This window comes from Ochlerotatus camptorhynchus, unplaced genomic scaffold (genome assembly GCF_037179485.1).
Source record: "Ochlerotatus camptorhynchus isolate MF236.1 unplaced genomic scaffold, CSIRO-AGI_Acam_v1.1 ptg000071l, whole genome shotgun sequence".
Lineage (NCBI taxonomy): Eukaryota > Metazoa > Arthropoda > Insecta > Diptera > Culicidae > Ochlerotatus > Ochlerotatus camptorhynchus.
Genome location: NW_027040561.1, coordinates 1328894 through 1342640, shown reverse-complemented (window position 1 = coordinate 1342640; position 13747 = coordinate 1328894). Strand labels below are relative to the sequence as shown.

Here is a 13747-nt window from a genome sequence, read left to right as displayed (position 1 = left end):
TTTCCACCTCATAAACTTTGTCATTGCTCAGTACCTCATCGACTAATATTCATGGAACCAGCATCCTGCCGAATAGATTACTCACCTTTGAGACATTTCACGATAAATTACACCGCTCTCACGGAACATCCTACCCACATACGAGGAATTGAGCTTCACCCAACAAAAGGATACACGGTAGGAATTAATATGATTATCATACTCAATTCGATTTCGACGAAGCTTAGATTCGATATTATTGGAAACGTCGTCGGTGCTAGTTTGCCACGCGCTCGGTCGGAATCTGTGCCTTCGAGCCATGAGCCGCTCAGCGAAGCGGTATATTTCTGGGGGAGAAATTCCTTCGAATTCGGCTCTCGACTGCCAGAGGAAAACGGATCCCATCAACAATGAAGCTCGGCGGAAGGCATAATCGTATCTCACGCATGAGTGCCACTTCTGACGACTGCCAGCGTGTGGAACGATCCCATACGAGGATGCTGTGAGACGACGGCGGGTAGGATTTCATCGGAATTTTAGACCACACACTTCACCGAGTTGGCATTTTCCCTTCTGCGGTCTGAAAATATCTAGAGATACCTACACACAGTTCCGAGAAGCCGGGAAGTGGAAACATATATATCAGGTTCCAGTGCAAGCCTCCCCTAAGGAGATCATATGGAAACTAGACGAAGCGCCTCTCAGATACAAAGCTATGAGTTACGAAGGTATGTTCGTTCGGGTGTTCTTTCAAGGGTGAATTTATTTATTCACTGTTCGTTCCGACCATAAATTATCTCTAAGCATTGCTGCGAGGAGACACATGCTCTAGACGGGATTAGGAAGTTTACGGTGCGTACGTATTTCGGTGAGTGAGTGGAATTTTGCATTACTTATGCAATCAATTTCAAACTTCGAATTATAAATTTTCAATTTTTCAACGTTCAGATGGAGAGCTGTGTGTGCGATTGATCGGTTTGAACGCATCTTTTCTTGTCGATACAGGTTCCACGTCGAATTTTTTTTACGGTATACCCAATTCCTTTCCATGCACGGTCGTATTTTACCTCCTATGGTCTGCGGATGATACCAATATAGATGCAACTGGTTTCAAAATAATAGAGACAATTTAAATATAAATATGGTAGCCACAAAAAGCTCTGAGTTCACCAATGAAAATGAAACTTTAAATAAAGAATCGGGTGAATTGTTTGACAAAAAAAAAGAGACGCATTCCCTACTGTTAAGGCCTGTACTCGAAAAAAAAAATACACCAGACAAAAGTGTTCGCCAAAAATTTATTTTAAGTCGGATTTTTTTGAAACTTTCAGGGAATGAACTAATACATATGGATTATGTTTCGGCATAATTACTTTATTCAATTTCCTTTCCATCGCTGAAAGCACGCACCTTACCCTCAAGACCCCTCATTACATTTTGTGCAATGGTGGAGCCGACCTTTTTGGTCACTTTCATCCATTCTTTCTTCAACTCTAGCTCGTTCTTAAACACCTTGGATGAATTTCGAAATTTGGCCTTCATTATGGCCCAAAATCTTTCCACCGGACGAATCTCTGGTGAATTTGGGGGGTTGGCGGTTTTTGGTACAAAAACAACGTTATTGTCTCTGTACCAATCCAACGTCGATCGCGCGTAATGGCATGATGCCAGGTCCGGCCAAAATAATGTCTTGCCTCCGTGGGACCGCAGGAAGGGCAACAGACGCTTCTGGAGGCACTCGGTGCGGTAAATTTCGTTGTTTTTGGTACCCATTGTGATGTACGGTTTACTCAGTTTACCGCATTGGCATATGGCCTGCCAGAGCAAGTATTTTTTGGCGATTTTGTCCACTTTCTTCTTCCTTATGTCTTCCGGAACATCAAACCGTGATTTGGCAACGTAGAACTCCAGCCCCGGTATCTGCTTTGCGTCTGCCTTGATGTAGGTTTCGTCATCCATAACCACACACATCGTTTCGTTAACCACTATCGATACAGCTTCCTTGCGCGGGATTTGGCCGCCGTGTTTTGTTGCCTTCCGGACCTTGAATACACGAAGCTAAGCTCGTTTCATGGTTTGCTGAACGAACCAGGCAGAACACTTTGCCTTCAGAGCCGCGTGGCGAATCGAAAGGTTCGGATTACACATGAAATAATCTAACACCTTCCGGGCCTTCACAGGGTCAGCTGTCTTCGATTTTCTTCCACTTCCAGCCCGCCGCTCAGTCGTCTGGGACTCCTTAAACGATTTTACCACCCGAGACACAATTGTATGGGTGATTCCCAGTTGTTTTCCGATCTATCTCATGGTCGCAGTCAGATTTTCCATGACGGCGCGCAAAATTCTCCGGTGATTTTTTTCTTGTTTCGATGACATCTCAATAACCACTGAACCGATTGTTATGAAATTTCGCACATGTAAACAACTCACTCCAAACTAGTTATTCCCAGATTTTCATCAATTTTTACCCACGGATAAAAAAGTTACACACGGATAAAAATGGTGCTTTTTTTTTGAGTACAAGCCTTATTTGGTTTGACTTCAATCGTGCATTTTTGATTGATGTAATAATCGTAGCTTTTGCTCACACTTGTGTGGTCCAGATGCCACAGATCACTGTGGCTTGATACAAGCCTTTTCACACGCGATTTGTTAAGCCAGTTCATGATTTCTCAGCCTCAATTCTCTCAAGCTGCGTAATGAATTAAGTTGAAAATAAAACTGCATGCAAAAACATGCACAAGGTATTAAAATAGGTATAAAGGTATATTTATTAAAGACATAATTAGTTATTATCTTTTAAATTCGTTTACAAATCCATTTGTTAGCATCGGAACGATGGGTGGCATTCGTTTATTAAATCAGCCCAAGGATTTGCAAAAATAAAGTGGTTAAAATTTCGCTCGAGAACGCTCCCATACCAGAAGTAAGCATTAGCAGTGCTAGTAACGGGCTACTATAAATGCCATCAAGTTCACCTCCTTAAGCACCAAAGTTCAATCGAAATAAGTTGCTGCAACTTGATTGCGACTAAAATAAGTTGCACATAAGTAACCACAATTGTTCAGTGACAATTTTGCTGCTAGGGATTTTAGCATTACATCAGCTCAGCTCAGCAGGCGGCGAAGGAGGAGTTTGCCTCCAGTAAATTCCTGAGGGATGGAAAAATAACTCCAAAGCTACACTATCATTACATAATTTTAGTTGAACTTCAACAAATGTCCTTGTTGGTTGACTATTACAAAGTTCTCAAAATTCATATTGAGCTCCCTGCATTTCTAGAAAAAAAATTCTCATCTTTTGAGAGGTAAACCTAAAGTTCTACGGATATTTCATGTCTATTTTAAGGCCTTTAAAGTTTAACAAATTAACCCTGAAGCTAATAGAACTGTAATGAAGTTTCTTAAAATTGAACAAAGTTAACATTAACGAGGTTTGACAACCTTGTATAAGATTTCTAAATCTATGAAGTTCTCCCGAATTTAACAATGCACTCGGAATATCTCCGAAACTTTACACAGGTCCCGAAATTCACACGCAAATTTTTCAACACTTTTTTTAAGTGTTTCTTTAGGTGTGTTCCGTTTCGTGAATGTTCAGTTAAATTTGATACTTTGGAAATAAATTTAAATGTTCGAAAATCCCTTTGTAACTCTGTTCGCTATGCTGGTGCCTTCGGTCTCAGATTTGATGTGGCATCTGCGGCTGGCTGTAGTTGCATGTCGAATAGAATTGCGGCCGGAAAATCTGGATCATTTTCACGTTCCGAGTCGGAACTAGCATAGGCCAGCAACAAATTCAGCACACCTCTTCCGGACATTTTAATTATCCAAATTTTGGCCGAGGCTGCTACAATTTTCTATGCCGCAACCATTCTAACTGAAACCCGATCTGCATACTCTCGGATTCCACAAGCGTCCTGGCCACCTTGAGCTCCCCGATGTCCAAGCACCCGTGGATTCAAGGCATAGCAGGCCCCCACTTGAAAAATGGTCATGAAAACTGCAAAACGTAGCAAAACTTTGAGGTACTTTATTAGAAAATTCATTAGGCATCCAAAGTTTGACAGGTAACATCAGGGGTGTGTGGATTCATGCAGAACATGCAGGGGTGAGTGAAATAGCTTGGGACTGCTTGGGACCGTTGTTCTGGTACTGAGTGAGCCAAAAATAATAATGATTTTCTTCGGGACCCAGTAGTCTTAGAGTTACCTCTATGGTACTACCATGGAGGTAGCTCTAAGACTAGTAGGTCCCGAAGAAACGTGCTCAACTTTTTGGCTCTGCTCTGGTACTATCTTCGGTCCCAAGCTAATCGATGCACCCTTCGAAACATAGGAAAATCCACTAACCTCTCATTTTATCTGTCAAACTTTCATAGCGAATCGAAACAAACATAGTGTAGTACTAGAATTTCGACTAGAATGGGGTACGGTAATCGATTTGCTTGGGACCAATAGCCCAACTAACATTTTCTGCTTTGTAAGCCAGCTTTTGCAGCGTTGTTCTGTAAAGTAGCTGAAAAAAGCTGCAGATACAGCTTGCAAAATTGTTTTGTAGAGCGTTTACTCAACTTTTTCACAACCATTATTCGATTTACCAATCTCACTGAATAACAACAGCCAATAAATTCTATTGTCACTTTTATACACATCCTAATCAACTTTCAACTTGTAGCTGCAAAACAAAGCTAATCAAGTGAATATATTACTCATTTAATGGCTTCTATAAAACCAACCACTCTTGCTGAATAACATAACCACCAAAAGTGCTTTTTCAACAACTAAACAACCTGTACTCAGCTAATCAACTGTGTTAGCGCTACTTTTGACGCATTTTTACAGTTAGCTAGGTTTGTTTTTAGACGTGTGCAGTTTTACAGCTTGTACTCTGCTCCTTTACAAAGGTGAAGTAACTAGTCGAGAAAAGTGAGTCATGTGCACTATTATAAAGCCTCTACTCAGCGATTTTGTTGTAGAAGGGCATGTTGATTTTTTTTTTTTTGCATCAATTCAAAGTGTTGGCGTAGCACAGTTGTTAGTGTCAAGGATTGCCAATGCGGTCGTCTCGAGTTCGATTCCAGATTTCCGGTGCAGGGTAAATAATTTGGTGGTGTTGCTTGTAACTAATTTGGATTAATTTGATTTACAGCAAAACAGGCTTGCAATTGTTCATTACAGCTAAAATTCTATTTGCTTTCAGAAGGTCTTACAAATATAATTTGTCATTATAGTATCCTATTGTTTCATAATACCGAAAAATAGCATTTTAGCTGTAATGAGCAATTGCAAGCCTGCAGCAAAATATAAACTCAATAAATTCCTTCATTAAAACATATCTTAGACAATATTTAACCCGGCTTCAAGACAAAGTTGTGTAGTGATTATTGGATAACCGGAAAAAGGTTGAATAAGCGCCTTTCAAGTCCACACACAACTAAACAGCAGGATAACAGCTGTATATAAGCGTTAATGGATATGCAATAAGAGTTTGTCCCAACCGTCCCAACAGCCATAAGTAGCTGACTAAGTTCGCCAGATTTGCTTGTATAGAGGTTGAGTAAAGGTTTCCTCATATCGTATAACATTTGAATACAGCTTGAGGCTGTATAATTGAAATGAGTAAAGCGTTTACTTTGCGAAAATTGTTAGTTGGGAGGCTAGTCAAGTAGCGAGCCAATTTTAAATCGTTAGTTTCCACCGGTTGGTACTACTGTTTGTACTCCATTTTCACCCGTAACTTCGTCCACTTGAGAGATGGAAAATTGTCGTCTTGGACAAAGTTTCTTAAAATGACTTTATCTACAATGTTTTCATAGATAAAGGGTGTCCTACATCAAATTGCATCACGGAAAAAACGCTGAAGAAAACTACCCACTGGGTATTTTCTCTAGAAAATGTGGGTAGAAGTAGTTAAGAATGTATTGTTTACACTGTATTTTTATCGCTGTCAGTTTTTCGAAGGATGGAAAAAGTGGCATTACCCGAAAAGCAACGTCGCGAATTGATTTTGCGCAAGCACTTGGAAAATCCTCAACTCTCTCATCGGGACATCGGAAAACAACTCGGAATCGTGCAGTCAAAAGTGAGTCGTGTGATTAAACGTTACTAAGAAACTCTGAGCATCGAACGGAAGGAGAAATGCGGTCAGAATGGATGTTCTATTAGTGATCAGGATCACAAGCGTGTCGTGAAAGCGTTTAAGTGGAATCCCAATGCTTCGGTCAGGGATGGAGGATCGGGAGGGACTACAAAGTGCAGAAGGCTCCAAATCGTGACAAACGGAAAAACCGGTGGAAAAGTCACGGGCCTGGAAACTGTACACCCAGATGCTGACGAAGCCTCATTGTCTCATCATGGATGATGAGACTTACGTCAAGGCGGACTTCCGGTAGCTTCCGCAGCTACTGTTCTTCACCGCCCAGCACAAGTTTGATGTTCCGGAGGAAGTAAGGAAGCAGAAAATTTCAAAGTTTGCCAAGAAATACATGACTTGTCAAGCGATTTGCTCATGTGGCAAACGGAGTGCGCCGTTCGTGACTACCGGGACTGTCTACAGAAGTATCTGCTTCCTATGTTGAAGCAACACGAGAGCCTCACGATCTTCTGGCCGGATCTAGCTTCTTTGTACTATTCAAATCTTGTCCTGAAGTGGTACAAAGCCAACGGGGTCACTTTCGTACCCAAGGACATGAACACCCTCAACGCACCGAAACTATCCAAAAATATGGGCTATTATGAAGCAGGCACTACGGCAGCATCCCAAGGAGGTCAAATCTGAGGAAGACATGAAGAAAAATAGGGTTTTCGTACAGAAGAAGCTGCAGCCAGATGATGTACAGAATCTAATGAGTGAAGTTAAGCGCGATGCAATTTGATGTTGGACACCCTTTTTTCATCAATTTTAACAAAACATAAAAAGTTAATTTTTTTTTTTAAATGCAAAAAAATTTACCACTCAAATAAAGTACTCACAAAGTGAAGAAACATTCTAGAATAAATCAAAATGCTACATTTAACAGTTTCGTCGCACATGCTCCACTTTTTTTTTATTATTTCGTCCCACTCTGCACCGCTACGAGCTTTGACATCCCTTCACATTCAACAAGAGCGACAGCCAACCCGAGACAGCACTCGACATTTGTTTTATTTAGCTTTAGTTCAACCCAGCCCCAGGCTGACAGCTTCCCTAATAAAGAAAACCTAACCTAACCTCTTCCAAATTTATTTACTTTACACAACCACTGAACAGTATCGGGCGGCAGAGAAAATCAGATGATTTGAACGTTGCCAGTAATGTTGATACTACTTCGAACATAGTAGCCTGGTTCTTAAGCCAAGCCATGTGAATAAACCTTCAGAAAACGCCTATTTTTTCGCATTCGCTGGCGTATGCATTTTTCAGATGAAATGAACATGTTATAAATCATAAAATCCCCTCAGCCCACTGTTGACCGTTTATCTTCATCAAAAGGACAGATTATTTGATTGTAATTGTTAAAGGATATTTTTTTCGGCTGAAAACAACAAAAAACGCGTTTTTCCATGTATGATGAGGTTGATGGTTACGTCGAATATGCAATCAGATGCAGTGCAGTTCATTGCAAGAACTAGCATTACATTTGCTGTATGACATATATGCAGAGGATGTAATAAATCCAACCTTACAATGAATGTATGAGAAATTTGTTTTACGTGGAGAGTATTACGAAATACGATCAGTTATATCGTACATATTTAGGCTGGTGACGATGTGTTACCAATTATGATTTGTTCCAGGCTTGTTGCCCACATAGTATGACACTAATTGCAAGAGCCATGATCAGCAACTTCGTCGTCGTCACCTGATTCGAACGGTAGTACCAATATAAGATTAATAGCTTAATTTAGCTGGGCCCTAACCCTAATGACAGCCATTTGTTGTAGTTTGTTGTGATGTAAAGAGCTCGGTGGGCTACTAGTGACCGGTGTTGCTAATTGAGCAGACGATCATTCCTAAATTTTTGGTTTTTGTAAGCAGAAAAGAACGAAGAACACGATTACTTTGTAACGCCTCCGCCAGCTCTCAGACTAACAGCATAGCGGAGACGCTTCATAATGAGGCTAGATTGATATGGGCGTTACGATTTCTCGTAGCACTCCAGTATCTCCACCATTCTAGCACGGACCGCAACAAATTATCACGTGAAGCGTTTGTTTCCCCAACTGATACATTCGATGCTTCTTGCATCAGGTGAATATTAATTCATCTCATGCAAGCTGATAAAGAAGAAATTAATAAACAAAAACAGCCAATCAGATTACTCCGCGTGTGAAATCCAAGGTGATAAAAAAAAAACACCTAGCCATGGTGAGAAGAATTGCAGTTTGGCTATCGTATTAGCAAGAAGCAAAGTGAGAAAGTATCACCGTTTTGACTTACATAGACGGCGTAGGAGTTTCTAAATTAAAGTCTCGAGTCTCGAGTTGAATTAAGTGCATATAAAATAGCACGTCCATCCTTCGAGAGAAGGTGTTTTAGTGGGGACCGAAATCCATCGACGTTAGCAGCATCATCCGAGTGCGCCGGCAGCCAACACAACACGACAAACGACAACGCTAAGGGCCTTTGTCCAGGTGAGCGGCAGTGAATTCTGCGGATCGTTGAGACCGTGGTGCGATCACCGACAAACCGACATGAATGATCATACAAATTACAAATAAAATTCTGCTCAAAGCACAAAACTGACATCTGCCGCCGTGTTCACGGTAATATTTATCCTAGCCACGAACACGCGTACAAAATTAATGAGTTGGTCCGTGTCTAATCTATTTCGGGGAAAATTATTTTTATCTAGATAAAACATTTCTATTGTTTTGACAGATGGGATCGCTACACATTTGAATCGACCGTTATAGATTCTCGATCAAGAGTTTAGCTTAAGTTTCATGTTGGTTTGTCGGTGGTGCGATCTCGGCACGTGGCCGACATTCTAGTCCGGTCGTCCATCTAGTGAGCGTTCGCTGAACTGCACAGCGACATCACCAGGAGCAAGTAACGCGAGTTGTTATCGCATCGAAAACGAGAATGGTTAGAGCTCTTAGTTTTAAGATTAACACACTATATGAATACAAACCAAATTTTTTCATATGTATGCGATAGTTTTTAGAATTTTTCTCCCAGATTTCCCTGTGAGTGAGAAACAGATTGCAATATTTATCCATTTTGCCTTCCCGTAAATATACAATATTGATAAAATTTTTGATTCCGAATTTTTAGGTTATTGATTTATAAACTTGAAACAGTATTTGGATGCCTTTTTGCGCGACCGTTAGACCTGCTCTGAATGAGCTAGCCTGGCACCTTTGACACGCATTTTCGCAACACGACCTTGGTTGTGTTGGCACTTAAGCGGAATTATTAATTATAATTTAGGGCTTTTGGTCCTGGCTGGTCCGGGTTGGAAAGGAAGTGTGAAAAACAACATCTCCCAGTCCCATTCCAATTCATCTCTGCTGTCCAGGATCCTATGAAGCCAAGCATAACATAATCCCACTGAGAGTGACGATTTGGTATCGTTTAGTTTGCTTCGTTTGAGTTGAGTTAATTTGAACAGCTAAATGTCATTGTCGGTCACAGAGGTTTGATGTGACGTATGGGGTTCAGGGACATAACGGTGACCGTTTTTGTTTGCTGCGTAGAAGATCGCTGGTTCTATGCTAGACCCCTATGCATTACTGAGTTGATTTGTTTTCCTAAACACGATCCAATCGTTAACCAAGCTAATTCCTATTGTTTCCCCTGAGATGAACTAGCCTACGGCTAAAGATCTCTAAAATAAAGTAAAAAAAATGGTTCCCATTATCAGCCCATCCTGCGACTTCAAACAACGCGAATGTCATGGCAGCAATTTTCTTCCCTCTCCACAGTTGATCTGCATTTAGACATTTGGACATGGCCAGCGTCAGTATTGCACAAAATACATGAGACAACCACCATTTGCACATAAGGGATAAGCTCTACTCCCAGTTGCCGCAGCTGATCATTTCAATAAAAAAGAGTAGCAACCACGGGGCGGTCCATCATGCTCATGAATTTTGATTTTTGAATTCATCATCATTACCCAATGAAGTCAATTGCAGCTCATTCCATGTCGTGTAACGACGTAATTATATCGTAATCAGTCAGCTTGTCACAACTGAATCCTCGTGCAAATTTCACGTCAAATTTGGCTCGTCTTAATCAAGTGCCCGTACGAGCTTCATTAACAGCTCACACATGACGCCAAACCAAGTCAAGCGAAGCACCTGTCTGTCATCACAGGCAGGGAAGATGTATAAAGTCATGTGTGTAAGTTTAGACGATACCGGAGGCAGAAACTGCTGCAAAGGATTACATGTTTCGAAGTCATCCTATCCCATGGCAATATGTTGCATGAAGCTATGCACATTAACATCTATATATATTTACAAACACACCCTCGAGGGCATACATTGGCCAGAAAGGGTGTCAACAGTAGCAGCCAAGATTTATGGTTGTTTAACGTTTGCGTGTTAGATGATACTTTTAGCTTTTAGTTCATTTTAGAAATGACGGTTACGGTTTATTCAACAAAATTAAAGAACTTTAATATCGTTGCCATTTGTCTCACAATAGTGAGAAAACTGATGATTCAACACGTTTTCCCAAGTCACACACACGCGATTCACAGATGTGCTTGATATGATTCAATATTGGATCCCCCCAAACAAGCACAAACGTGTGTTTTCCCCCCACCCACAACAACGAGCAGAGAATCAATAAGAAACCATACAAAAATACTATTAACACGATGGTTGCAGATATTCCTACCAGCGAGACGGTTTTGGGTAGCAGCTGGTAGCAAGTTCCTGCGAACATAGTGACGGTGGGGGTCAAGAAATCAAGAATCATACATTCACATCCCCCACCCCGCCATCATCCCGATAGCGAACGAAGGATGGGTGTCCGACGAGATGGCAAAGTTGTTGCCGACTTTGCAGCTGATGTTTGTTTCATGTTTCTTTTTTCCGGGCGAGGAAAGTGACAAACAAAAGTTCCTCGAAGAACGAATACGAACACGATTTCGCTCTCGAATTTCAAACTGACGGACGCGTCTCCTTCTCTAACTCAGTCTGAGGAACGCAACAGGTTGATTTATTCAAGCGATCCTAATGGAAAGTTTTACTATGTGTGCGGGGTCACAATTGACGGCTGTCAACCAGGGAAGCAAAATGCTGTTAATGGATGGTTGAACGGGTGAAAATTCAAGGCAGGAGTCGCGATATCGGATTTCATTAGCACGACAAGGAGCCTACGGCCTTGACTGGAAATAGGAAGGGCAAAATAGATTGTTGAATTTTCCATTGATTTCGATAATTTTCTAAAATATGTTTACATTGCGATTCTAAGAAGTCCCCTTTTCAGTAGTTTTATTTAGCCATTATTATCAAGGGCATTTAAAATCAACAGGAGATTAAAACCTTTTAAGAAAGGAGCTGAAAAAATCGGGAAAACAATGTATGGGCACATGGAACATGTGCCACTCCGTATGACACAAAAAGCGTTTGTTCTTAAAGACATCATAAAAAAAAATGTGGGCAAAATATCCCTTCAACACAAACCAGAACGGTGGTAAAAAAAATCCCCAGACCCCCAGTCTTTTATTGTATTTTATAAATTAGTTGGTTGCCTATTTAAGCTTGCTTCGGAGAAATTCATTAACGAATTATTTGAAAATTGTTTTCCTCGGAACAAGCAAAAATCAACAACCAATTAATTTATCACCTCTCTCATAACATTATTACCCAACGAACAGTTTGAGACACCAGTTGAAATATAATTCGATTTTCCTCGAAATTTGTTTATCACAAACAACCGCCAAAACAATTTAATCAAAAACCCATAACAACAAAACCTCCTCCGAAGGGCATTCAGTGAAAAGCTTACCTTTTGTCGATGGCTGTAATCCATTCCATAGCCATTTTGTTCGTCATTATGATGCCGACTTTCCTCCTAAGTCACAAATACGCACACAAACACTCGCACTTATTACCACCCACACACACACCCTCTTGCACTGCTCTCTCCCTCTCTACTGGGGATGATCGAATGATCTGAAACGACCTGGTTTCACTTCGCGGAACACTCAAATTTATCAAAACACTCACCACCACTTAACACTACGGCTCCGTTGGGGTAATTATTCCCTATGGATACTATGGGTCTGTAAATCATGAACTCAGGGATGAAATTTTTCCACTCATTAATAATTTTCCATTGTTCTTTCACAGAGTCGTTATTTTACCCAGAATTCATCGAAGTATTCAATTGGGTTGATAAATATTTGCGGCGAAATCCTTCACAGGTATCAGTACTTTGCTATATATTCTCTTCGAACGTCGTTGTCTGCTCGCTGGCGTGGATGACGCAACGGAGGGGGAATTCAATTTGGATTTTATTTATTTTTCCTCTAACTGCTTTACTCGACTTCTCGCTCGAAAAAAAACAGCAAATCAATTTCCCAAAGTTAATTCACGAGTCTATTTTTCGCCAGTCGATTTAAATTCATTTCCAGCACTAGCTAAACACTCGCTGACAAAATCCCATCATTCGTCCAGCAATGGGCACCGGAGCAGCAACAAAAACGGCCCGTTTCGCTGTAACGGGACCGCATTTCGAATTTCCGGACGCGGCAGTCTTGCCCCGAAAACTTTTGACACTAGGTTTTAATGAATCCCACTTCGCCGGAATAGCATCCCGTCGTATGTTTCACATTCGGTTTTCCATTCCAGCGTCTAGCGCCTTCTGGCCGCTTTCAAAGCCTGCTCCGTTAAAAACACCGTCATGGAAATGTAAGTCCGTCGTCGTCTATTCAGCAAAGATTAAAATGGTATGTGGTTGCTTGGATGGTTACTGCGATGCCATCTAAGCGTGTCCAAATCTGTGCACCTGACCATTCAAGGTGAGCTGGGATTTTTGCTACCGGTGGTGTCAGTGCCGGCCAACCGTTGGAAATTTATGGTGCTGGTCGGCTCCAGCAACGTCGGTGCGGTGTCAGCCAAGAAGGAGTATTACTTTTCAATAAATCTCTCTACACGATGTCCTGATGGTGCACCGGTCGGTCCTGGTGAAAGATGAGAAAAGAGAAGGCAAAGTTTAAATTAGTGTTTTTTGAATGGGTAAGTTAGGTGTATATTTCAGTGAAACTGAGAAGGTGTATGTATCTTCATTATGGTCCCGGACTAGATGACCATGTTGGTACGTGTGGTTTCATCCATAGAAGGAAGAATAATTAATTTATAGCTGTAGATGACTGAATTTTGATTGGGCAAAGTTTGACCAGTTTTGTGGCCAAATTTTGAGAATTAATATTGCGAGTGAATATAGGAATCACCAATCGACGTATGTGACGGCTGCTGGGCTTAGGGGAGCAGGCCTCTTCAAGATTTAACGAGGATCTGGAAACGTGCTCATCCTCAGATTTAAAATTTTTCAAAAAATAAAAGCATTTAAAAAAATCATTTTAAAAAACGATACCTTCGTCATAAATTGCTAACAACTAGGCCAGAAACTGTTTTAGATCTCGGTTTCTACACCAACGCTTCTTAATCTATAGTTTTGTAGTATTCGTCAGAATTTACGAATATTATAAAACATTGATAAAACTTTCAATGTTACTTGGGAATATTCACCCAGCTTTTAGCCAGGAAAGGTTGAAGTTCCCAAACTTGTAATAGTTACTACATTAATCTTTCCATCTTTTTCTAGAT

At 40.9% G+C, this 13747-nt stretch overlaps 1 protein-coding gene across 2 annotated transcripts in view; it reads right to left on the bottom strand.

The window, feature by feature from the left end:
• The window catches only part of Epac (Exchange protein directly activated by cAMP), a 541224-nt gene that overhangs the window by 420262 nt on the left and 107215 nt on the right, over positions 1-13747 (bottom strand). For both annotated transcript variants that reach the window (XM_065217278.1, XM_065217279.1), the window contains exon 2: positions 11925-13101. In XM_065217278.1, coding sequence (XP_065073350.1) covers positions 11925-11971 — 47 coding nt within the window. In that variant the 5' untranslated portion in view covers positions 11972-13101. The remainder of the gene's footprint in view (positions 1-11924; positions 13102-13747) is intronic.